This window comes from Solanum verrucosum, unplaced genomic scaffold (assembly GCF_900185275.1).
Source record: "Solanum verrucosum unplaced genomic scaffold, falcon-dt-bn FXZP01000205.1, whole genome shotgun sequence".
Taxonomy (NCBI): Eukaryota; Viridiplantae; Streptophyta; class Magnoliopsida; order Solanales; family Solanaceae; genus Solanum; species Solanum verrucosum.
This window is the reverse complement of record NW_026019950.1, coordinates 1,973,673-1,997,659: the sequence shown is the minus strand read 5'-3', so window position 1 is coordinate 1,997,659 and position 23,987 is coordinate 1,973,673. Positions and strand designations below refer to the sequence as shown.

The 23,987-nt window shown below is 30.0% G+C and overlaps 2 protein-coding genes across 2 annotated transcripts; both read right to left on the bottom strand.

The window, feature by feature from the left end:
• Nucleotides 1–12,495: 12,495 nt before the first annotated feature.
• LOC125813695 (inositol-tetrakisphosphate 1-kinase 1-like) lies at nucleotides 12,496–13,638 on the bottom strand. The gene has a single exon (XM_049493148.1). It carries the CDS (start codon nucleotides 13,603–13,605, stop codon nucleotides 12,577–12,579), a length of 1,029 nt encoding a protein of 342 aa, XP_049349105.1. The 5' UTR covers nucleotides 13,606–13,638; the 3' UTR covers nucleotides 12,496–12,576.
• Nucleotides 13,639–22,265: 8,627 nt separating this feature from the next.
• LOC125813710 (mitotic-spindle organizing protein 1B-like) lies at nucleotides 22,266–22,965 on the bottom strand. Its single transcript, XM_049493164.1, has 2 exons — nucleotides 22,870–22,965; nucleotides 22,266–22,750 (listed from the first exon to the last, which is right to left on the bottom strand). Exon 2 carries the CDS (start codon nucleotides 22,740–22,742, stop codon nucleotides 22,506–22,508), a length of 237 nt encoding a protein of 78 aa, XP_049349121.1. The 5' UTR covers nucleotides 22,743–22,750; nucleotides 22,870–22,965; the 3' UTR covers nucleotides 22,266–22,505.
• Between the last annotated feature and the right edge of the window lie 1,022 nt (nucleotides 22,966–23,987).

The window sequence follows — 23,987 nt, the reverse complement described above, 5'->3', positions numbered from 1 at the left end:
AAAGAACAAAAGATTGGAATTCAATAAGTAATTAGCTTAGCTTGGAGGGAAAATGTACGGTTAAAAAAGATAACTTACTAGAGGCGGAGTCAGAATTTGATGTTTGTGAGTTCTAAATTTTAAAACAGAACAACATATTAGCCTATAAGCATATCATTATAATTGCACTCGACAAGTTGTTAAGTTTTGAAAACAGAAATGATGCATCATTTGGTACACTTTCAAACACTTCATTTATTAATATGAAGATTTGAGTTATTTATTTCAAAGTTCTAAAATATTATTTGGTAAAAGGTAGATAAGTGTTATGTTTTAGTATAAATTTTGAACATTCTTTTCTATAATCTCAATATTATTTTAAGTAAAATTAAAATTATTAAATTCACCATTAATATTTTTGGAACTTAAAGGGAAGGTTTTACTTGCTTCACTCTCTCTTGAGCCACTCTTGCCTTGAAAGTTGAAGTTCCCAGAAGCAAACAATAACTTAATTAATATAATAATTATTAATACAAAGCAGTCCTAAAATCAAAGATTAAAAATAAGATCTTTGAATAAATTGTTATACAATGTAAAGACAAATAATAAAAAAAGAGAAAAGGGAGAGTCGAGGAGGAATTGAGAAGAGTAAATAGTACTTATCGGGGCAGAGGTCTGCACTTTGACAACAAGCAGTAGCAATGAAGTTGGTAGTAAAAATTAGAATCCTAACTTTTTAAAAAATTAAATTTTGGATTTAACGTTTTATTGAATGCTTCAAAAGAAATCAATAGTTTAGAGTATGACACTATATTTTTGTTACTTACAATTATCTATTTTGAAATTAATAGTCAGATGTTGTTTTGGAGTATGACACTAATTTTTTATTATTTTCAAGTATCAATTTTCTGCTTTTATTGTTTGAGAAAGAATTTAGGAAAATCTATATAGAAAAAATTGAATTAAATGAGGGTAAAAGATAGGCATAAAGCACATTATTAATCCAAAATAAAAAAAAATCAGAAAAATTGAATTAAAATAAAAAATTGAATAGTTTCCCGTGGGGCTTGAACCCTCATCCAAAGAAATCAGCGTTGCTCGCACGCTTACCACTATGCCACCCACCTTAGTTTGATGTGGGTTCGCACACAATATTTACATATATTTGTACATGATTTTATATTATGTATATTGGTCTACGTAAAAGGCAGTGGATTCGTCCGAAACCTCATTTAACATTGTAGCTCCGTCCCTGTAACTTACCCATGTTTAATTAACACAAAAATAGTTACTATTTCAAAGAATTTATAAGCGTAACTGTAGCATGTATACCGCGAAGAAATACTACATTAATTTGTTGTGTAATGTATATAGGGAAAAGGGTCAAAAATTCCCTCTACCTATTAGAAATGGTTCAAATACCCTCCTTCCACCTTTTGGTTTAAAATGTCCTTAACGTTTTTTTTTAGGTTCAAAAATGTCATTTAGTTAACAGAAATATGACATGGAATTTAACTTAACAAATGGTCAATTTTCATTGGTCCACCTAATTTTTTTTATCAAATTAAAAAAAACCCACCCACCCATCCCAACACCCAAACCCGTTCTAGTAAGTCTAACCCAACTGTTATCTCTCTTCATTCTTTCTTCTCCTCCCCCTTTCTCCCATCTGCCAATTTAACTTTATTTAATTTTTGTTTCCTTCCTTCAAATTCAATGTTTAAAAAATTTATTTGCTTCTCATAATCAAGGCTAATCACGTAATCGCTATTGAAGATTGATTGCAAATCATTTCATGATGTGGATGCGGATATGTAAATTCCCACCTTGCGACATCAGTAACCAACAATTTAAAATTTCAACAATATAATACGAGACTTGTTAATACAGTTCTAAACTTATTTTGGTCAAGAAATCTACTGTGTAATTTTGGTGGATTTGAATTTACATTTAGTTGTTATTTTTTTATTTCAAGCTTTCATTTTAATTTTTGTTTGTTGGGTTGAAAGTTGTTTTTTAGCTTAAAATCCACATTTTATTTATCAAACTTGCTGCAATTTAGCTGTAAAAATGCATATTTTAAATGTTGTTTTGTTAAATAGTGCAATGTACCTGTTTTTTGGCCAGTTAAGTGCTGCAATTTACTGTTGTTTTTGGAATTGAATGTTGTTTTTTAAAGAAAGAAAACAGAGGAAGAAGAAAGAGCAGAGAAAGGCTTAAAACTGATGGTGAAAATGGGTTTGGGTATTGGGATGGATGGGTTTTTTTTATTCAATAAAAATTTAGGTGGACCAATGAAAATTGGCTATTTGTTTAGTTAAACTTCATGTCATATTTCTGTTAATTAAAGGGCATTTTTGAACCTAAAAAAAGGTTAAGGACATTTTTAAATCAATAATTAAAAGAGAGCATTTTTGAACCATTTCTAATAGATTAAGGACATTTTTTACCCTTTTTCCATGTATATATATAATCCCACCGTTTTAATTTATTGGTGATCTGACTTTTATTTAACATGTAGTATAAACAAATTAAAAATAAAAATAAAACAAAAGAATGAGCATAACCAATTAAGCATATCAGCTTCTTCAATGCTGCTGTTTAATTACTATTTATTTATATATGAATAATATGATGATGGCATTTCCCGGGAAGAGAAGTCACGTGATCATGTTATCGATGAAGTGGTCGGTGAGAGGTTCCATTCCATACAATGCATGAAACAGCATCTCTCTAACCAACTTTCAAATTCTATGTATGCACTTCTTTCATTTTATATTATTTCATTTATGTTGATTATAAATTAGAAATTTTATAGAGGAAATAGCCAAAAGCCTCTCTAAACTATTATCCAATTCTCAACTATACACTTATTCATCACGAAAGTTCTATTATCCCTTTCAACAATTTTAAAGTGGTCCCTAAATGTTGAAATGACAAAGAAAGTGTAGTTCACTAACTTTGAGAGATTGAGAGGTATAAACAATAATTAAAACTTTAATTTTAAAATTATATATATATATACATATTCTCTTATTTATAAGCCAACAATCAAAGGACGAACACGGCTTCTAAAACTTGTACTTCATGCTGGAAACATAGTGGGGACAAGCAAGGGTAATTCTGTCACAATAAATTATTTACTTTATTGTAATGCACGAGTCCCTGCAATGACTGTAGAACTTCCACGTTGCTTTTCTTTTCCCATTCCATCAAGCAACAAGCAGAAATACACAGTCGACTACTCTTCTTCTTTCACAATCTCATTCAAACCCTTTCTCATTTGAAGGCTTCATTTGATTTCACTCTCCAAGCTACACTGTTGGTATTATTGTTAAATGGGGGTGATGATTCAACTTCATGAATGGTATGAAATTAAGTTAGTATTGGTATTGATTCGTATGATGTGGACGCTATTTAAGTTCCCAGTGCTCAGAAGAATGAAAAAATCATTGTTTTTGGTCTGTTTGTAGCGGTGGTAAGGGTACTATAGCATTCCCTCTCCCCTTGGCCCTTGATGTTCTTCTTTTGTCATGTTCTTCTGGTGTATAATGTTAATACACCATTTATTAGAAATGCATGTGCCATGTGAATGTGATTAAGGGAAGGACATATTTTCCAAATCTTATCATCAGAAAGGGTTCTGAAACAATGGTTTCTAACTTAAGTTGCTCAGACTCTCCAAAAATATTGTCGCACCCGTACGACATTTTGAGTCTGAGCAACATAGCTTCTGACTATTAATCCTACTTAGTGTCTATATATTCAAATAAGAAAATGTAAGGAAATTCACCCTTTACTCCTTTAGACATCCTCGTGGGATTATGGAAGAGATATATCAATTTAAGGTTGGTAAATATAACAACTCAAAGTAAGAGAAAGATCAATGAAAATTATAATTTGGTCAAGGGAAATAATTATCTAATATACTTGGCACTAATTAAAGGAAAAGTACTAATCTTTGATATTAGGTAGAAAGTGAAAGTTTTCGGCATAAGTTAGAGGTATTAGATTTAGTAACTTAAGTTCACTATGTAGAAATCATTGTAACTACGTTGATTTCAGTTACAATATCATCATTCATGTGGATGCATGTTCTTAATGTTTGATTCGCAAGAATGATTTGATAATGTGATTCAACGCTCCTCCGCCTACTTAAATCATACTAATCCAGAAGCAAGCAGTAAAAGATAAAATAACAAACAGACAAGTAATATAACATTAGCAAAGATTCCAAATGCTAATGAGTTATACATATGCAGAATTTAAAGCTAGCCTTAAGTTGCCTCTAAACATAGGACACAATAACTTAAAGAAAATTAGGCTAGTAGACAGAAAGTAAAGAATTTACCTTTTGGAGCGCAGCCAACTGAGACGATGACGAGTTGAAAAGCTTTCCACCACCACCAACGGTGAACCAACTACTCAAAAATAACAAAAGAAAAATGATCCTTTTTTTTTCGACCGTCAATCCCCTCTCAACAGTAAAAGAACTAGGGCAGATTTGTGGGGGGATGAAATTGAATTCGAAATTCAAATTCTCGCTAGAGGATAAGGTTGGCAACGGATTTCTAATGGAGAGAAGTGAGCAAGGAGATTGTAACACCTGGAGTCTACTCCAACGTTCAATCGGCTCGCTCGGATTCGCTGATTTCAGTCGCGATTTGGGTTTCGATTGAAGGAAGAAGAAGAGTATTGTTTTGATTGAAGATAGGACTGGAAATCATAAAAAGGCCCCAACGGTTGGTCTCTCTAATGGGTTGAAAACAAGGTTTGTCAATGGGCCTAATAGATTGCAACTATAGCCATTAAAGTTCAAACGTAGCCAAATTGAATTAATTGGTGAATTCGGCTAAATTTTAAATAAGACGAATTAATATAAATTAATTAATGAGCTTCTTAATTTCAACGAAATAAAATAATTAATTTAAAAGTATAACTATAATTTGAACTAAACTAAATTAACAAAATATTTAACTAAAACGTACTAAAATCTTTTGTGATAATTTTCAGATATTTATAAGATGAACTAATTATATGCCTAATTATATAAAACATACTTATTATTCAAAAATTAATTAAAAATAACTTGAAAAAATATTTTGAATTTTTATAAAATTAATTATTCCAAATCGTTTGAAATTAAAGAAACTCGAAAATTAATTCCTATTCTGGAGGATCAAAATTGGATGTCAATATATATATATAATAAAACTTTCTTTTTTTTTTTGCAATTGTACAAGTAAATTGAATCACTTATCTTTGATATAGGAGCAAGAGATATGAAATTGAACAGATTAAAAAAATAATTAAATTATGGAGAATCAAAAATGGATGTCAAACATATATACAATTGTCCCTTCCTTTGGCTAAGGTCGATTAACAAGCTTTAATTTGGAAAAAAGAAATTGACTAATTCAATTTTATCGAATCACTAATTCATCACTTGAAAAAGGTAATTGGTATACAAAATTTAAGGAATTTTTGGTCAAATTTGATATTAAATTTTCTACATAGCTCGAATTATGTAAAAGTTCAAATCACTTGTATACAGTTCAAGATCTTGATTTAAAGCATGATTTCAAAAATTTAAAAACTTATTATTCCAACTTTAGAGTATAGAGATACCGAGAGCTTGAGAGTAAGACGAGTGGACGTAGAACGGAAAAAAATCATCCTTCTTTGATTCCTCAAAAATGACATAGAAAGAGAAATTAAATTAGAAAATATTTGACCAAGTAAATAGGGACGGAAGGAGTATCCTCAACAGTCCCAAATGTCAACATTAAATGCAAATCAAACCGTAAAAGCTCAATAATCTTAATCAGTACAAATCAAATTAATATAATCGCAAGTAGCCACTAACAATAACCTACTTAGGCTTCATAGCTACAACATGTTAATTTTGATTCATAACTATATGTTACAGGGAGGAGAGAGGCGAGCAAGAGAGGGTAGAGAGTGGAGAGAGGTGAATTGTATTTATACATTTGTTGACTTGCATATGTATAATTATATATATGTAATTGATATACATATGTATTTGTATATTTGGCGAGCGAGATTGGGAGAGGGAGAATAGAGGCGAGGAAGAGAGGTCAGAGAGTGGAGAGATTAAAGGCGAATTGTATTTGTATATATGTTATATAATTGTATATGCATATGTATAATTTGTACTTATATATGTATAAGAGTGGAAAGAGGCAAGATAAAGGAAAAAAGGAGAGAGGCGAACGTAATTATAGCTAAAAAAAGATTACTAGTGGCACTTAAATATTCAAACTATTACCAGGAGGTGCAAGTTTCCTAAACGTCTTTATGGGATTTACTAAAGAAATACTAAATTAATTTGTTGTGTAATGGCATATATAGTCCCTCCGTTTTAATCTATTGGTAACCTGAATTTGATTTAACGCGTAGTTTAAATAAAATTAAAACAAAAGAATGACATAACTAATAATCAAACATACTCTCTTTGTTTTTTTTTTACATGTCATTTTTATTATAAATAATTGGTTTATAATATTTGTTATGTCATAAATCAATGCATAAATTATAATATTTTTTCTATTTTATCTTTGTGAGTTATTAGCCTTGAAAATATATATTTGACCAACAAAAAAAAAATTAAGTAAATAATTCATGTCCATTGATCAAATTAATTGATCAAAATAAATTAATTCATATTTATTAATTGAAAAATTAAACAAAAATAAAATAATAAACTTACTTAATTTTTTAATGCACGTAAAATTAAAAATATTGACAAATAAATTGAAATAGAGAGAGTATAAGCTTCTTCAATGCTGGTATTTAATTATTTATACTACATACAATTAATATGATGATGGCGAGAAGTCACGTGATCATGTTATCGAGGAAGTGGTCAGTGAGAGGTTCCATACTTCCATTCCATACAATGCATGCATCAAACAGCATCTCTCTCTAACCAACTTTTAATTTCTTCTGACCATCATCAATACAATTCTAGTTATGCACTTCTTTCCTTTTATAATATTTGTCCCATCTCGATTCAATAATTTAAAACTTTCTTTTTAAGAGTGTGTCTATTAAACTAATTTTAGAAAAAATCGTTCTGGCCAAAAAATTTAGTCAGAATATCGTCAGAATGATAAAATAACATATTTTACACTATTTTATTTTACTTTTTTGAATATTTTATCCTTTTAATTAAAAAATGAAAAAAAAATAGCTTATTTTAAAATAAAAAGGATATTATAGACTTTTCAATTTTCTGGCCAAATTCTGACTAAATATTCTGGCCATTATATTTTGAAATTTTAAATTTGATTTTTACTATTTTATTTTGTTATTAAATATTTATACGAATAATAATTTTTTTTAATTTTTTAAATTGGACAAGTAAAATGAATCATTTGTTTTTTTATATGGGGGGAAGGGAATATGAAATTGAAAAGTTTGAAAAATTAATCAAACTGTGGATGATAAAAAATAGGTGTCAACATATAATTGTCCCGTCTTTTGGTTAGGGTTGAAGAAAGAGACTAAGAGAGTTTGAACAAAGATTCAAATTTATCGAATCACTAATTTATCACTTGAAAAAAGTAATTGATATATGAAATTTAAGATTTATTTTGTTGAATTCGATACCGAATTCTTTGCATAGCTCATGTTATGTGAGCCACTTATATACAATTCAAGATGCTTGATTTAAAAGATGATTTTAAAGATAAAAATCTATTATTCCAACTTTGGATTATGGAGAAACAAAGAGCTTGAGAGTTATAAGACGAGTAGAGGTTTCTTTAAATACAATTAAATTTTGAACATTGAACTCAATTTACATATCTCAAAATTTGTGAAATCAAATTACTTATATAGTTTGACTTAATCGATTAAAAAGATGATTTTTTATGCTAAAATGATCTTTAGTTAAAAATGGATGACAAATACATTGATTATAAAAAGAGACTTACAACCACTTGATTATAAATAATGTGCACTTTACACTAATCATAAGATACAAGTTACATGAACATAATCTCCACAGCTCAAGGTGCTTGGGAGAGCCATTTTAAAAAATTTGGTTATATGATTACCTGCTTTTTCAAATTATTTTATAGATCATTTATTCAATTTTATTTGTTTTTCAAAAGTCATTCAATTTTATCTACTAATTAATTAGCTTCCATAGTCATTCAACTTTACTTATTTTATTTTCATGATCATTTGAGTAGGAAATACAATTTTCAAAAAAAGTTATTTAAAAAATTAAAATTAATTAATAGTTAGATTTATTTAGAATCCAAACAGCGTAATTTGATCCAATTCTTGACTTTTAAAATGTTGACTATCTAAATATGTTCTTAATAACATTCGATTAAAAGGCCATTACTTAATTTGCTATTTTTTCAAAGTTAGAAATCATATGAGCTCAATATCGAGTAAAATAAGTAGACAATTGAAATTTCAGTCTAGATCTAATATTTTAATTTAAAAATATTATATATCTAAATCGATCACAAAAACTAGTAATCCTCTATATGCCTAGTCCAAATTTCTTAACCAACATGAGATAATCTAACAACAAAGAAAAACATGGGTGTTCAAAGAAAAGCAATGGAGTATTTTGAGACAACTTATTCCCCTTCAACTGCGGTGTACAGATTAGACGCGGAAGAGGATATAGTGAATATGGAATCTCATTTATGGAATTCTTTCTCTAGTTTTATTAAAAAAGTCATTTTCCTTTTTCTTTTCTAACAAAATATTTTTCAAAAATTTTATACGATTAAATATGAACGCACCATTTGAGCTATCAATTTTTTCAGACTTTTAAAAGAGAAAAAACGAATTATAACTTCATGTAAGCCGTCTAATAGGTATTTTATTAGTAGTGACTTCAATTTTATGTAGCTTTCATGCTTTATCTTTGTGTAATGAGTAAATTCCCTACTATTATTGAATATTATTCCTACAAGGTATCAAAGAATGTAAATGTACAAATCGAATATCATCATGAGCTATCAATTTTCTAAATATTCTTAAACATCTGTTTTTTCAAGACAAAATAAAGAGAGAGATAATTACTTTTTTTTTGTTTAGATTTATGTTTCTTATTTTTATTTGTAATTATTTAAAAAATAGTTTCATTTTTCATATAAAGTAAGGCTTTAATTTATATTCCATATTTGTATTTATCACAAATTTTAAAGCGGTAAAAATAAATTACAATTATAAATAAAATATGATGATACAAGGATTTTGATAAATATTTGTGAGTACACAATTTTGTTTCTCCTTGATTTTTCTCTTAGAGATTACCTCAGTAATTGAAAAATTGTTATAGCATATTTTTTTGAATGTATGATGATTGAACCTCATTGTGATGTATTTGATCGCTTGAAATGTTGGACTCGATAACTTGAAACGTTGGACGGCAATATTGACAAAAAATTTGATGTGTTGAAGTACTCTTTATGAATATCCCATGACTTTATGAAATTTTTGAAATGTTTTTTCAAGGAAATATATTATTCATTTTTATAGGTATAAGCTAAGGTTTAGAGTATAGTAGCCTCCAAGAAATTATGAAGTCTACCATACTTGTATAAATTATTACAAGATTTATGAGATATTATGGTACATTAACCACATTTTTTTGGCTTAAAATCATAATATTCAAAAATCTTCCCGATTTTCTTAAACTTATTACATCAAGAAACATAAAATTATTGAGGAAGTAATTTGTTGCTATTTCACAACTTTGAACCGTCAAACTAGTATTTTATAGTACTACTCATTTGATCGCTTTTACTTGTCCATGATGTTAAGTAGGCGTTTGGCCATGCGATACCATATCACGATATGGTATCGTGAGATGGAATCAGCGTTTGGACATGCAATTTTACGCTGATTCCATCTCATGATTCTATATCATGAGAGGTGATACCATATTCTCCAAAAACCATGATATGGAATTACATGGTGATACCATATCATGATTTGGGATCTTTTAATACAATAATTGATGCATGAGTTTATATTTTGTTAAAACAACCCCACATTTATATCTACTAACTATTTGTTTCATATGTAAATAAAATTTATAATCACATCATTACTTTTTAAAATTTATTATTCTCACCGACATAAAGTTTATTATTCTCACCAACATATAGTCACTTTAACTCACACCTCACAATTGTGAAACTTTTCAACATTCACTTGAAACAATTAACCGGCATGTTAAAATAGTTGCCGAGGCAATTAGCAAGATGACACCAACATTTATACAACCAAAAAATATGACTGATGTACATTCCAAAATTCGACATAATACTCGATTTTGGCCTTGGTTTAAGGTAAAATTTCTATCACATTAATAAATTTATTTTATGGCCTTAATAAGTGCACATTTATATTTTATGTGCAAGTTATTAGTATTTAGTTACATGTTTCCTATCAACTTTGTTTAAAGAGATAATATTTATTTTATGACTTTGCATTGTCTTGGAAGCACTATTTTTATTACTCTTACAAACATTATTTTTATGAAGTGCATTCTATAATGCTTCCAATTTATTTTATGTTCACTAAACTAATATTGATGTATTTTTTTATTTGGTAGGATTGTGTTGGTGCGATTGATGGAACATATATAGAAGGAGAGGTTCCTAAAGTGATGCAACAAGCATATCGTAATCGCAAAGGAGGTTCCTAAAGCGGTGTAACACTACAATTTATGTTCAATTTTTTTTATTAAATTAAAGTTAGATGAAACAATTACTTAAGTGGAGAACAAATAAATTTGTAATAATTTATTATGCGATTTTATAATTTTTTGTGTATTTGATAAGATTGAATAAACATTGGGGCTATTTTAATAGTTTTACAACTTATGGATTTTTATGTTTATGAGAAAATATACAACACAAAAATTTCATATCGCATGTCCAAACAAACCTTCAATTTCATCTCATGATTTCATATCGCATGGCCAAACGGGCCCTAAATATAAATTTTTATTTTCACTTGTCTATTTTTGCATATCAATTGAAAAATAATCTTTTTTCTTATTTTACTCCTAACATTAGCCACTATTTCCACTAATTATTGCCCAAGTTTTTTTGAAATGCTAATAATTATAATAGTTATTATAATAAAATATGCACTTCACTTATTATATTTGATAAAAAAATCTAAAGGTTTATTATGAATAAATAAAAGCAAACAGAACGAGTAATTTATTGTTTAGGCGGCTTTCATGCTTTTAGCTTTGTGTAATGAATAAATTCCACTACTTGTATTGAATGTAAGTATGTAATTATTCAAGATCGAATATCATCTTCAGCTATCAATTTGCTTTTCCCAATATTCTTACACATTTGGGTTTTCAAGATGGAAATAAAAGAAAGAATACTCTAAGGACTTGTTTCAAACGAGAGAAAATGAATACTCTATGAGTAACTTATTTCACAATTAATTTTAATATGAATTTATCTCATGTTTGATTGAGATAAAATTAGAAAATTAATTATTTCGAAATTAAAATGTTATTTTTATTCTATATTAAAAATAAAATAACAATTCTATAATTAATGTCGAAATAATATTTTTTTCCAAACAAACGAGTGAAAGAGAGAGAAAAGTACAGGTAAATGAGTGAAAGAACGCTATTGGATTGAGATTAATTTTGGACTTGTTAATTTAACCGCTAATCATGTCGCTATTACTCAACCTAATTTACATCTTTTGCTTCTTAATTAAGGAACCGGGCGCTTTATTTTATTTAAATATTTGAATGCTCTCTTCGTCCCTTTTTACTCATTAAATTTTGATTGACACACAAAAAATAATGATTAATGGAATGAATTTATCATTTTATTCCTATTAATTGATAAGAATTGCTAGAAATGACAAGTACTCCCTCCGTTCGCTACTACTTGTCATTGTTTGACTTGACATATCCATTAAAAATTATTATTGTTATAGGTATTTTATCAAACGATTCCTATTAAATGATGTTACTATCTCCGTCCACTCTTAATTGTCATAGTTTCTTTTTATAGAGTTAAACTATAAAACTTTTGACTAACATTTTATGATGTATATTTTCATCATATTGATATACGAAAAAATTGCAATTTATAGTTCTTTTTCGTATAGTTTTTAAATAGCTAAATTTTTTGTATAAAATATCGAATTGATGTAATCTAATTTAATTTTGAAAATTAGTCGAATTGACTTTATAAAAATGCAATATGGCAAATAAAAGTGGACGGAGGAAGTATTAAGTCGTGGAAATTGATTTGGAGAAAGAATATTTAATCTTGAAGCTAAACTATGGAATTGTTTTTATCTTTTCTTGATATGTCAAAACTTAAAATAGATAAGTATAACTGAAAGTTTATTTTAGAAATAAGTGAAAAGTAAAAGTGGACGGGGAATAAAAGGAGAAATCAAATTAAGAAACGAGTATTTGACAAGTAAATCGAGATGGAGGAGTATCCTCAACAGTCCCAAATGTTTAACATTAAACGCAAATCAAACAGTAAAAGCCCAATAATCTTAATCAGTACAAATCAAACTAACATAATCAACATGAGAAAATTATTAATTGTCCAGTTTATGACCATTAGAGTCTGCCTCCTGCGTCTTATGACCATTCGAATCTGCCTCATGGTCAATATTAGCAGTCTCTTTGCTGCGCTTCTGGTGAGCTAAGTCAAGAAAACAGGGAGTCAGCATTTGTTCATATTCAGGCACTTTAGCATAACCAGGGAAATAATTGATATCAATAATTTGATATCGATTTCCATCTCTACTATCTCTTATCATGTCAAAATTAAAAAGATGAAGTTTCAAAGCACGTCGTAACTGCTTTGAAACTTCGTTAACGAAGCTTGATGGAGGCATAACCGCTGCCTCCATCAGCTTCGCTAAACTCTCATCGCTCTGTTCATTATCAGCGAAATAAGAAATCAGTGAAAACGGAATCAAATTCTCCGAATTCTCCAATTTCTCTTCGGTTATATCACCCAACGACTTCCTTTTCACGCATTTCACATGATCCCCTGCTACATAAACCTTGAAAATCACTCCCCCGTGGTTTACGAATTCCTGTAATACGATTGGGGTTTTAATTCCGTTTAATCCGTCTCGATTCAACACTAGAGACATCTGATGAGCGTCAGCTGTAGCATTAGCAATCACCGCCTTTGCAATCAGGGGAAATTTCATCCCCTGATTATCAATTCCATCCTGCAGGCTTTCGTTGGAGTCAACGAAAGCCTGCAGTGGAATTTCTAGATTCTCGATTTTCAATTGCTTAACTGCATCGAGCATGGAGACTCGATTGTGGAGCTTCTCGATGGATTCAATCGGGTCGACTATGATAGCAGTGGGGTTTTCAAGTGAAAATTCCTCCAATTGCTTCTTCCATTCTGCATCGTAGAGCTTGTGGAAAATAGAGTCGAAAGGACCTTGTTCGATCAATGGCTTTTCGAGATCGATTGGGATGAGATCAACGCCTCGTTTTTCAGCGTAAACGAGGAGAGAATCTTGGATGAAGCTGCTTACACTTCTGGGTGCAAGTGCGTAACCAATGCGGAACCTCTCTCCAGCTAATAGTGATTCAGGCATGGCTGCTAAAGCGTATGAATGAATATTTATCGCTCGATCTCAGAATTATATTGAAAGAATTCTTAACGTGGAAAGAACAAGTGAATGAACAAAGAGGAAGAGAGGATTTTAGGAATTGAGTGTGATATAATATTTTGATATTGGGAGTCTATTTATATAGAGATGCGAGGAGGACAACATGAAATTATATTATTAAAACAAATAAGACTTTAGATCTTAAGAAAATATTATTATAATATAACAAATAAGACTTTAGATCTTAAGAAAATATTATTATTCGATTATTCGATTTTAATTTGTTTGACTGAGTTTTGATTTTTTAATTTAGAAATAAGAAAATAGTAGTACTAGTTTGGTATAATGATTACTTTTCTTAATCCAAATCTAATGGAGTACTTTTCAATTATTTTAGTAGAGTAGAAAAGAATGGAATCTACATTAATTTATTTTCTTTTTTAAGTTTTAAGTAGAATATATAAGGAAAATAATATATTTTTTATTTTATTATACATTATTTTTTTAGAAAGATCAAAAATACCTTTAAGCTATGTGAAATGAATAAAAATGTCATTTGTTGGTTCAAAAATATACTTGTTGCCAATATTTTGGTCTAAAATGTCCTTATTGTTACTTAATGAGTCAAAATAATCTTTTTACTTATTACTTAAAAGTGTTTTTTTTTTTTAAAAATGATAATACGATTCTTTAAAAATAATATTTTTATTAGGAATAGGAAGCGTTTAAAAAGAAAAAAATAGTATATTTTGTAACAAAGTAGTGCAACATATTGTCTTATATTGTTTACGGCATTTACCAGGTCAAACAATTATCTAGGTGAGGTTTGTTCACCTTAGAAAGTGGCCCCAGAGTTGGGAACTTTAGGAGTAAGTTTGGAAGTTTGATTAGTGGAATAAAATACTATAAGTTAGGAGTGTATATTAGAAGTAGGAGTCAATTAATTCAGAGTCAATACATTATACACGCTCTATTTTTCTCTTGTAATTCAGAAACTATATTTTCTATTCAAGAAAAGTTTCCGGTTGTTTCTTTTTGTGCTTTCTCTCTTTTGTTATAAATTCTGAAAAAAAATAAAATATTTTTGACCCATTTAATAGCAATAGGAGAATTTATGGACGTTTACTGTTAAGGAGAAGAAGATTTTTTTTATCAAAGTATTGACAACATGGACATTTTTATACCAAATTGTAAACAGAAAATATTTTTATTTATTTCACATCGTTTTAAGACATTTCTTACCCTTTTCAACATTATTGTTTATGAATAGTGATATAATCCTATATATTTTGATTCAATGCAAGAAATAATAAAATAAATTTATTTACTTTTACTCTCTCTTTCGTTTTCATAGTAATAGACAACATGACAATATAAGAAATACCGGTAAAATTTTGCATACTTCCATCGTTTTTGTTTTCTGTTTTAGAAAATCAATGAACTGTGTCTCAATTTTTAAAATACAAAACTATAAAATATTTCATCAAAAAGCACCCATAATAAAATGCTAGAATCATTCAATGTCATGTTAAACATTTGGATCAATCCCAAATTGCTTTAATTTATTTTAATATATTTATGAAAAATCTAGGAAAGTTCATTGATTTTGTAAAAACCGATTTGTTTTTAGTATTCTTAGTAGTAGGTAGCTTTGTTAAAAGTGTACGTAAGTGGGAAATTAAAGCAGAAGACGACATGCATGGCAATAGAAAATAGATAGTGGCTTCGTTGTAAAGTGTAATTGCAAAATAATTAATTTAGCAGAAGACAACATGCATATATCAATAGAGAATAACTACCTTTATTTCAACTAGTAATTTTGAATAATTAAGTACTTATAGCTACTCTGTAAAGTGAGATAGTTTGAATAAAAAACATTTTTACCAAAAAGAAAACATGGCAATTAATGGAATAGATAATAAAATAAAATTAGCTTTTGCTTAAAGCACAAATGCGAATAAGCATATTACAACACATAAATAGTAGAAAATATATATAGTAAATTATAAATGGGAATAAAAAGATGAACAACATGCAATATTTAATATGAATTACTGTAAATAATTCTGTTCAAAGGGTACCTTGAGATTTGCAAAAGGGTAAAAACGGTACACATGGACCAGCCTTGAAAATGACTCAATAAATAAATATATAATAAGAAAAATATTTAGGAATCTCAACTTTTTATTTAAAAAATTGTATTTTGGTCGTTCTCTACTTTGAAATTTTGTTACGATTCATGTAATAGAATACTCTCACCGTCCCTAATTACTTATCAACTTTTGAATTGACACACCTATTAAGAAATTAATTAATGACATAGTGAGTTTACCATTTTACCCTTATTAATTATGAAGTTGATGAAAAGTTCTGCATTTTTCAATGTAATTAGTCATTTAATTGAGGGTATAATAGGTAAAAAAAATTGTCCTTTCTTTATTTGTCAAAATGGACAAGTAATTAGGGACAAATAAATAAAAAAGTGGACAAGTAATTAGGAACAGAGGGAGTAAAAAGAAAGCCTTTAAAAAGAAATAGTTCGTTCTATTTTATTTTATTTTATTTTTTGCATGAAGTTAATTAGTAAGTATCAGAGGTGGAGCCAGGATTAGGAGTTCTAAATTTTTGGACATAAAAGAAAATATTTTCGAACCCAGATCACTAGTGTGGAAAGCATTTCCATGACACCTTCCTTATCATTGAGCCGTCAATCAATTTTGTTAGTGGGTTCACAAGTTAATATACATTTTTATTTATTTAATTTTCTAATACAAATATAGCATCTACGAAAAAGTTATTGGGTTCGTCCGAACCCACGAACCTCCACTTAGTTCCGCTTCTGATTAGTATCCATTTTAAGACTCGACTAATTTATATTCACATCAAAATCTCACTTTGAGGGGTAAACCTCTCTCTATCAAATAAGGCTTCATACAAATTTAGTACGTACTTATATAATACTCCCTCTGTTTTAATTATTTGTCTTATTTTAACTTGACGTTGAGTTAAAAAATAAAGATAACTTTAATTTGAATCTTATAGTCTTAAATTAAAGATACATAAAATGTGTCAAAATTCCCCAATCTTGTGGTTAATAAATATGTCATTTCAAACGTTATAATTAAGAAATTGTTAAAACGGAAAAGAGACAAAAAAAATTGACACAAAATAAAAAGAGAAATAAGACAAACAGACGTAAAAATAAGTAAATGCGTGAGAATAGTGCCCACGCGGAGTGCTAGGTATTCGACGATAGGTTTTCTTGCGTCAAATATAGTCTACAATTCGATCAAGTTGTGCTTTGTCAATATTAGTGTAATTTGTTCTAACATGCATGCGATATGTCAATTTCAGTACAATTGGAATTGATCCCTCCATATTTGAGCAATTCATATTTGTCTAAATTGACCTAAACAAATTATAGGAATAACATTTTATTGATTTGGTTTATGTTCATTCACTACCTATCTTGGAAATAAAATGAATTGATAATCAAAACAAAATTTGAATGGTAAATATATTCACAGTGTAAAAATATATTTACAAAATCAAGTTACTTTAGTGCAAATCTATTTAACAAAACATTAATGGATAAGTTTAGGATAAATGATATTGTTAAGCATATTATGAATTCAATAAATGAATGTTTATTTGAAATATTCTCTAAATATTATTTTCAAATATTTGAATGAAGATTTATTTTCAAGGTCTATGGTCAAATGGTCCTAGATAGACGTGACTTGAATTTTGTTTAAACGAATCTACTATATATTATTTATATAAATATAAAAGAATCATGTTTACCACGAGGTAGGCACGTAAAGGAAAATATTCACTTGCTTTTATAGGATTGAAAAGAAATAGTTTTTGCCTAAATTTTGAAGAAGAAAAAAATTCATAGTATAATTTTTAGTACTATTTGACTTCTTATTGTATATTTCTTCTACAATTTAATTTTAAGAAACTTACAAAAATTACATTAGTATAGGAGCTAAGTACTTAGATACTCTTTAATTTGCAATATAACGAATTTTATCAAATTTTGATGTGTTCAGATATATCTAAATACATTAATCTTGAGATATATGGGGACAAAATTAGATGTAATTTATTTTACATACATTATATTCAAGTAGATTCACATGTATATGGAATACATAGAATAATCTCGTTCGTCACTCTCATAGGTAGCTGGTATCACAAATACATGTGAATCACACTAGATACATACTAATACTAGTATCTAGTGTAATTCACATGTATCTGAGATACATGACTATCTCCCTTCCCATCTCGCTCGCTCACCTCCCTCCCTATTTTAGGTAGCAAAAATACACACACACACATATATATATATAATCTTCCTCATAGCGAATTTTGGATTAAAACCTTTTGATTTCTCGTAATTCTTACTGTTTCTCCTAATCCATCGAAGACTAGGAGAGTAATCAACATAATTCAATAAACGCAGCCGTTGATTCCATTTAAATACTAATACAAAGCAAAAATGATGATGTTCATTCTTAAAGTAGAAAAATACTCTAGTTTCATACATTTTATTAAATTAAAGAAGTAACTTTGACCAAATTTTGTGTTTCTCAAAATCTTAAGACTAAGCAAATTTGCGTGTACGTTATGTTATCTATATGACTAGATACGATTTGTCTTTCATTTATCTAAGATCTTTTGTCTTTTTTCTTTCAAACACAAGATAAAAGGTCATATGCAGTAATACTACTTTCATCAGGGGATACTATAGGTACGTGGTCTGGGAAATTTTATTGTTTTCTTTCTAGTGTCCATACCTGTGTGGAGGCTCGACTAATCTAGATTCACAAGTCTTACTTTGAGGTTAAAACACTATCTAATAAAGACAATTTTATTTCTCGAGCTCCACCAACAAAACTCTGATTAAGAATAAAAGAGTATTTACTACCTGAATGCAATTTTTGGCAATACTAATGGGTAATATAAATTAGTACTCTTAAGGCGAGGTTGACCACCTAACCCATTTACACATCCCATGTTTACCCTTCATGATATGAACATTTTATTAACTTACCTATTTCCCATGATTATGGCATGACTGTGTTCAGTAAACTAGTTCTTTTTTAAACAATGATAGTGTTTGGACTAGACTTCACAGGTAGCTGCCTGCTATCTTTCTCCAGCACACACACGAGTATCAAGTAACTATATCAACCAAGGGTTAAATAAATAAAAAACAAAATCACCTAATTTTACTTTTGTTTTCCTCTCTCTATTGTGATTGTGAACCCAGGACTCGAGTCCAGAAAAAACAAGAGTTCAATGGGGTGAAAACACACAAGAAATTTATTACTTGAAGTTTACGAACTTTCCACAGCTAGCTCTGCAGTTTCTATGGAGTACTTTAAGACGCACAAAGGTTTTTCATTTCGTTACTAACCAAGACTCATGGGCTAATAAATTTGAAATAACCAAGGATTAGTGTTGGATGGGACTCAACACTCCCCTCTTATAATCTTACCTCAGCACCAACCATCAGAAGAAGGAAAAGTTAAGTTAAACAGGAAGCAAACCCAAAGCGGGCCCATTTGTCATGATTTCCAAAAAGAACAAAGGCTGGCTTCAAGAGAACAACAATCATCCATTACAAAAGAAATCCCAATTCCGGATATGTTGTTTCTTTATTTCAAGCAAATAGTGCTCCTTTTCCCCCTTAAGCTCTTTAACTTTATTACTGATAATGGTTAACCATATTTTCATAGGCCTGACAAATTAAGCAAAGACGGAAAAAATACAGAAGTCATCGGTCATCCTATAGACCTATACTGACCATTGGCCAAAAGCACAACAAAAAAACAATATCAGAGGTTTGGCGTGGAAAATTCGTGTAGATGGTAGGCAACAATCAATCAGTAATGACCATGAAAAATGATAGCAGCTCCGCCCTCACAGTTTCTCCAAGCACCATCCACCTTCACTTTTGTTTTTGATAACCGAGAAATCCTCAAGGGTCATTAGCACAAGGTCTGAAACTCGATGGTAATGACCCACCTCTCTACCCTTCTCCACTTAATACTAGGCTGGCAAGGTTCGAACCCGTGATGTGCAGCTAACCTATATATCACAACTTGCACTCCTACTACTAGACCAAATCCTTGAGGGCCAAGCATCATCTGCATTCACCTTCAACAGACAAGCTCTAGAGCAACACATTGTTTTTCAAGACCCGCTAAAACTTGTTGGAGAGAGAAAAAGAAGAGACCAAAGGTACTTCTGTGCATTTCTCTTGCATGCCCATAGATGAATCACAGATAAAGCAGGCTCAATTACTACAATTCATACTATGAGTTCATTTTACGAATACATCAACTGAATTTACAATAAACAGAAATGATAGTACTCTCTTAGGGGAAGATATTCGACAAGATAACTTAAGCAGATATCTCCTGTCAAAAGGATTTTATTTTACATCAATTTGCTTTTTGAGAGTGATCATATGAGCTGACTTTTTATAGGAACCCAAGGAAGAAAAAATCAGATCAGGCTGGAACATAATAATTGAGAAGAGAAATAAGCCTCCTAACTCAAAACCCAATCATATATTTACAGTGACATCGTAATTGACAGTGCTGGATTTATAAATGTAAAAGCAAGAAACAGCAAGGACGCCTTTGCATATATAAGATCATGCACTATTCACTTGGTTCAAAATCTACTGGGTAACCAAGAGAGTGCGAGATTGGAAGTAAATTTGATCTAGACATGAGAAGTTTAAAATGTTTGTCAGTCATCCTCAAAATGAGACAATACTTCAACTATAACTCAACGTCACTTCCAGAACTTGCCTCGGTCTATAGTAACTAATGTGCTACAGCTCATTGCTTCAATAACTCTTACATGATAAAACATAACCATTTATTTTTAATGTAGATTACACCAAGGAAATTCTGATTACATTATCCAATACTTCAACCATGTCGAGGAGGTGATAAACATCCATGAACAGAAATAAGAAACTTAGCATGCCAGGGATAAAAGCACAAAGAAACCAAAACAAAAGATGAGAAGGACAACTTTTTCAAGAGGGCATCCCAGCACCAAAAGTTGAATATGAGACTGAATATGATACAGACAAGTTCCTATAATTCTTCTAGAATTTTATAGCTCGTCAAATAGATTTTGAATCCATCAAATAATAAGAGACATGACTCTTCAATAGAGATAAACCTTGTGGCATGTGGTTTAGCTGGTAACTCCGCACATAGCACAAAATGTGATGAGTAATGACAAAACATGTGATTTGCTAACCAAGCACATTCTCTCATTCTTGGAATCTACCAAAGCAATATATAACAGCTTATATCGAATGTTTAAACAGTAAGACTGGCTCAATAGCCAAAAGGTTTAGTGTTTCAATTCGCCTTTGGTATCAGATTTTTCCTTTAACCACTTGAATGATTATAAAATACCCAATCTTTGTATTAAACCGCCATGGTCTTTTGCACTGGAAACAAAGTCACCGATGCACATTACAAGAACATACAGTCGGTAAAAAGCATATAAAACATTTTTTTTTTGTAAAGAACTAAATAGCATACACCAATAAGCCTGTAAATCATATATAGCATGTTTAAACTGCAAGAATCGCTCAATGGTCAAATAATTGTGTTTCAGTTGGTCAAATCTTGGTAACAAGGGAACTACCCCACTTCCTTGCAACATAAAAACATGGCATCAATTCTTTTCTTGAACCAGTTGGCAGCAAAAAGAACAACAATAACGTACATAGTCCCACAAAGTGGGGTCTGAGGAGTGTATTGGGTAAAGAGTAGCTTGTATACATGGCTCAATAAAAGAACACGTGAAACCAACAAAATCTGCTCAAGGAAGATAATTTGGTGGAATGAACTATTCTCGGAGATGTGTTCAGAGAAGATCAACATCGGTGATCCTCCAAGGCCGCAGAATGGTTGTCATCGGAAAAACGTGGGAACTTGTGGCCCAGAGATGAAGAGGGACTCATGTCTTGGTAATGTGGCAAAAAGGACGGATTTGCCAGATATGATCATATGAATATCCTGACCACATCAGAGGAATATTAGTTGGCACCACTAACAATATTTCCCACGAGGACAACATCCATTAGTAGGGCTCAAGTGGAGATTTTCTATTGGTTGGTGTATTACCCTTTGTAACCTATAAATAGTAGTTTTAACACAATTGTGAGGGGATCTGATACCAAGAAAGTCAACACCATTACTCTCAAAATTGTGTGCTCCAAGCTTTCCATATTTTACTCAAATGATCCTGGGTTTGAAATTAAGATCACTCGAACAACACCGGATACAGTGGCAAATACTCGTCATTGGAGCCATATCGCTTCATACAACTTTCTTCACTTACTTTATCTACCTTTTTGTCTCATTCTTTATTTATATTTACGAATATATTCAAAATCTAACTACCAAACCTAACAAGTTAAATCAAGACGTGTGTCCTTGATCTCAATAGAAATTCAACTGTATTGTTTTCCCATAAACAAGGAGGGTAGAGTGTACGCAGACCTAACCCCTACCTCAAAGGTAGAGAGGTTGTTTCCAATAGACAGTTGGCAGATTAAATAAATATCCAATCTTTGGATTGAACAACCACAATCATTTACACTACAAATGAAGTCAATTAATATCAGCTAATGCACATTACAAGAACATATAGTCAATAACAAGCAAACACAACTTTTTTGGTGAAGAAGCAGAGCAGAATACTACATTACACCGTGCTTAATACCCAATTAAAACAAAGAGAGAAACTACACACAAAATTAACAGTGAGAAAAAAAAAACTGAAAACCAAGAGCTCTTCCTGAAATTTGACAAATCCACTAAAGATTAACCTGGCTAAGGCACTGAGGGGGGCATTGTCCTTTGATGAGAAGCAGAAGCAGAAGCAGAAGAGGGGTTTTCTTGGCGAAGCTCTTTAATTACAGCAGCCAATGCTTCAGGGTTAAGACCCAAATCACAGAGGGAAATCAAAACAGAAAGAGAGTGACGATCGAGGCCAGTGTCCAGAATGTTCGACATATGAAATACAAGCTCCAGTGAATCACGAGCTGTACGTGCAGCCTCCGGATCCATTCGAGAGACTGTGAAGACAGATCATTGATATATAAGAAGTTGAAAACTACACAGAAATTAAGAACATCACACCAATATGTAAATGCAGTATGAGTAACTAAAATTGAATGGGAAACTGAAAATTTACTTGGGATTCTGCTTCCTTTTTCTGTGAATCGATGAGAAAATTGTTGCTATTTCAAGATAGCTGCACTGTAGAACAGGCAAAGATTTGGGCAAATTTATGTTTGAAAATGAAATTATGCCTTTTGGGGCATAGGTCATTAATAGGGTAAATTTTAGGAATGACAAAAAAAAAAATAGGAAAAACTACATAATAATATAGCAAACATTAATTTATATTCAATGTATATAGCTATATTTTATTTTTTTTAAGCTATATGAATATACTTACATATTAATTAGCAAACTTAATTAACCATGAATTGTCATTTTTTTTTAAAAAAATTATATGTATTTAAATAATTGTTAAATAGAAAAGATATCACTACACACCTAATAAATGCAATATGCACGTTTTATGGTGCTATGTTCCCATACTTACCCTATTCAATATTTTTCTCTTTTAATATACATGTATCAATGTCTCTTTTTATTATTTTTCCCCCAATTTTATTCTAATTCAAGATCATTTGCATGATTGTAGGAACGATTTTTGTGATTCATCTTCATTGAGTATTTTCTAATTGCATTTTTTTTTCGTTTATATGAATTTTATATTTGTATACATATATATGCTTCTCGGTTTTCGTAGGGTTTTGTTTGAAGAAGTTATTTTCACCAGCATTCAAATATACAATTTCGTTGGTAACATAAATACATTACAGAGATTTGAATGTATATGTATACAACACATCTATTTTTTAAAAAAATTCACTTTGATACAAATGAGGTAATACATGAACACATTTCGTTCTCTTGATACACACATATAATTGTATTTGAATGTTGAACACAATGGAATACATATACATTTGAATACTTGTTATTTTTTTGGATTGTCCAATTGGAAATACAAGTGCATTTGGATACATAAATACATTACATAGATTTGAATGTATACTAGTTCATTGTCATTTTTTTCTAGATTGTCCAATTGTATTGATATATTAACACAATTGTATTGAGCAATCTTAGAGATACAGTTATGTGTGTCATGGAGTTCGCGTATTTGAAATCGAAACAAACAAGATTCATTCACAATTACAATAAATCAATTTAACTAAAGAAATTTATGTGAAATAC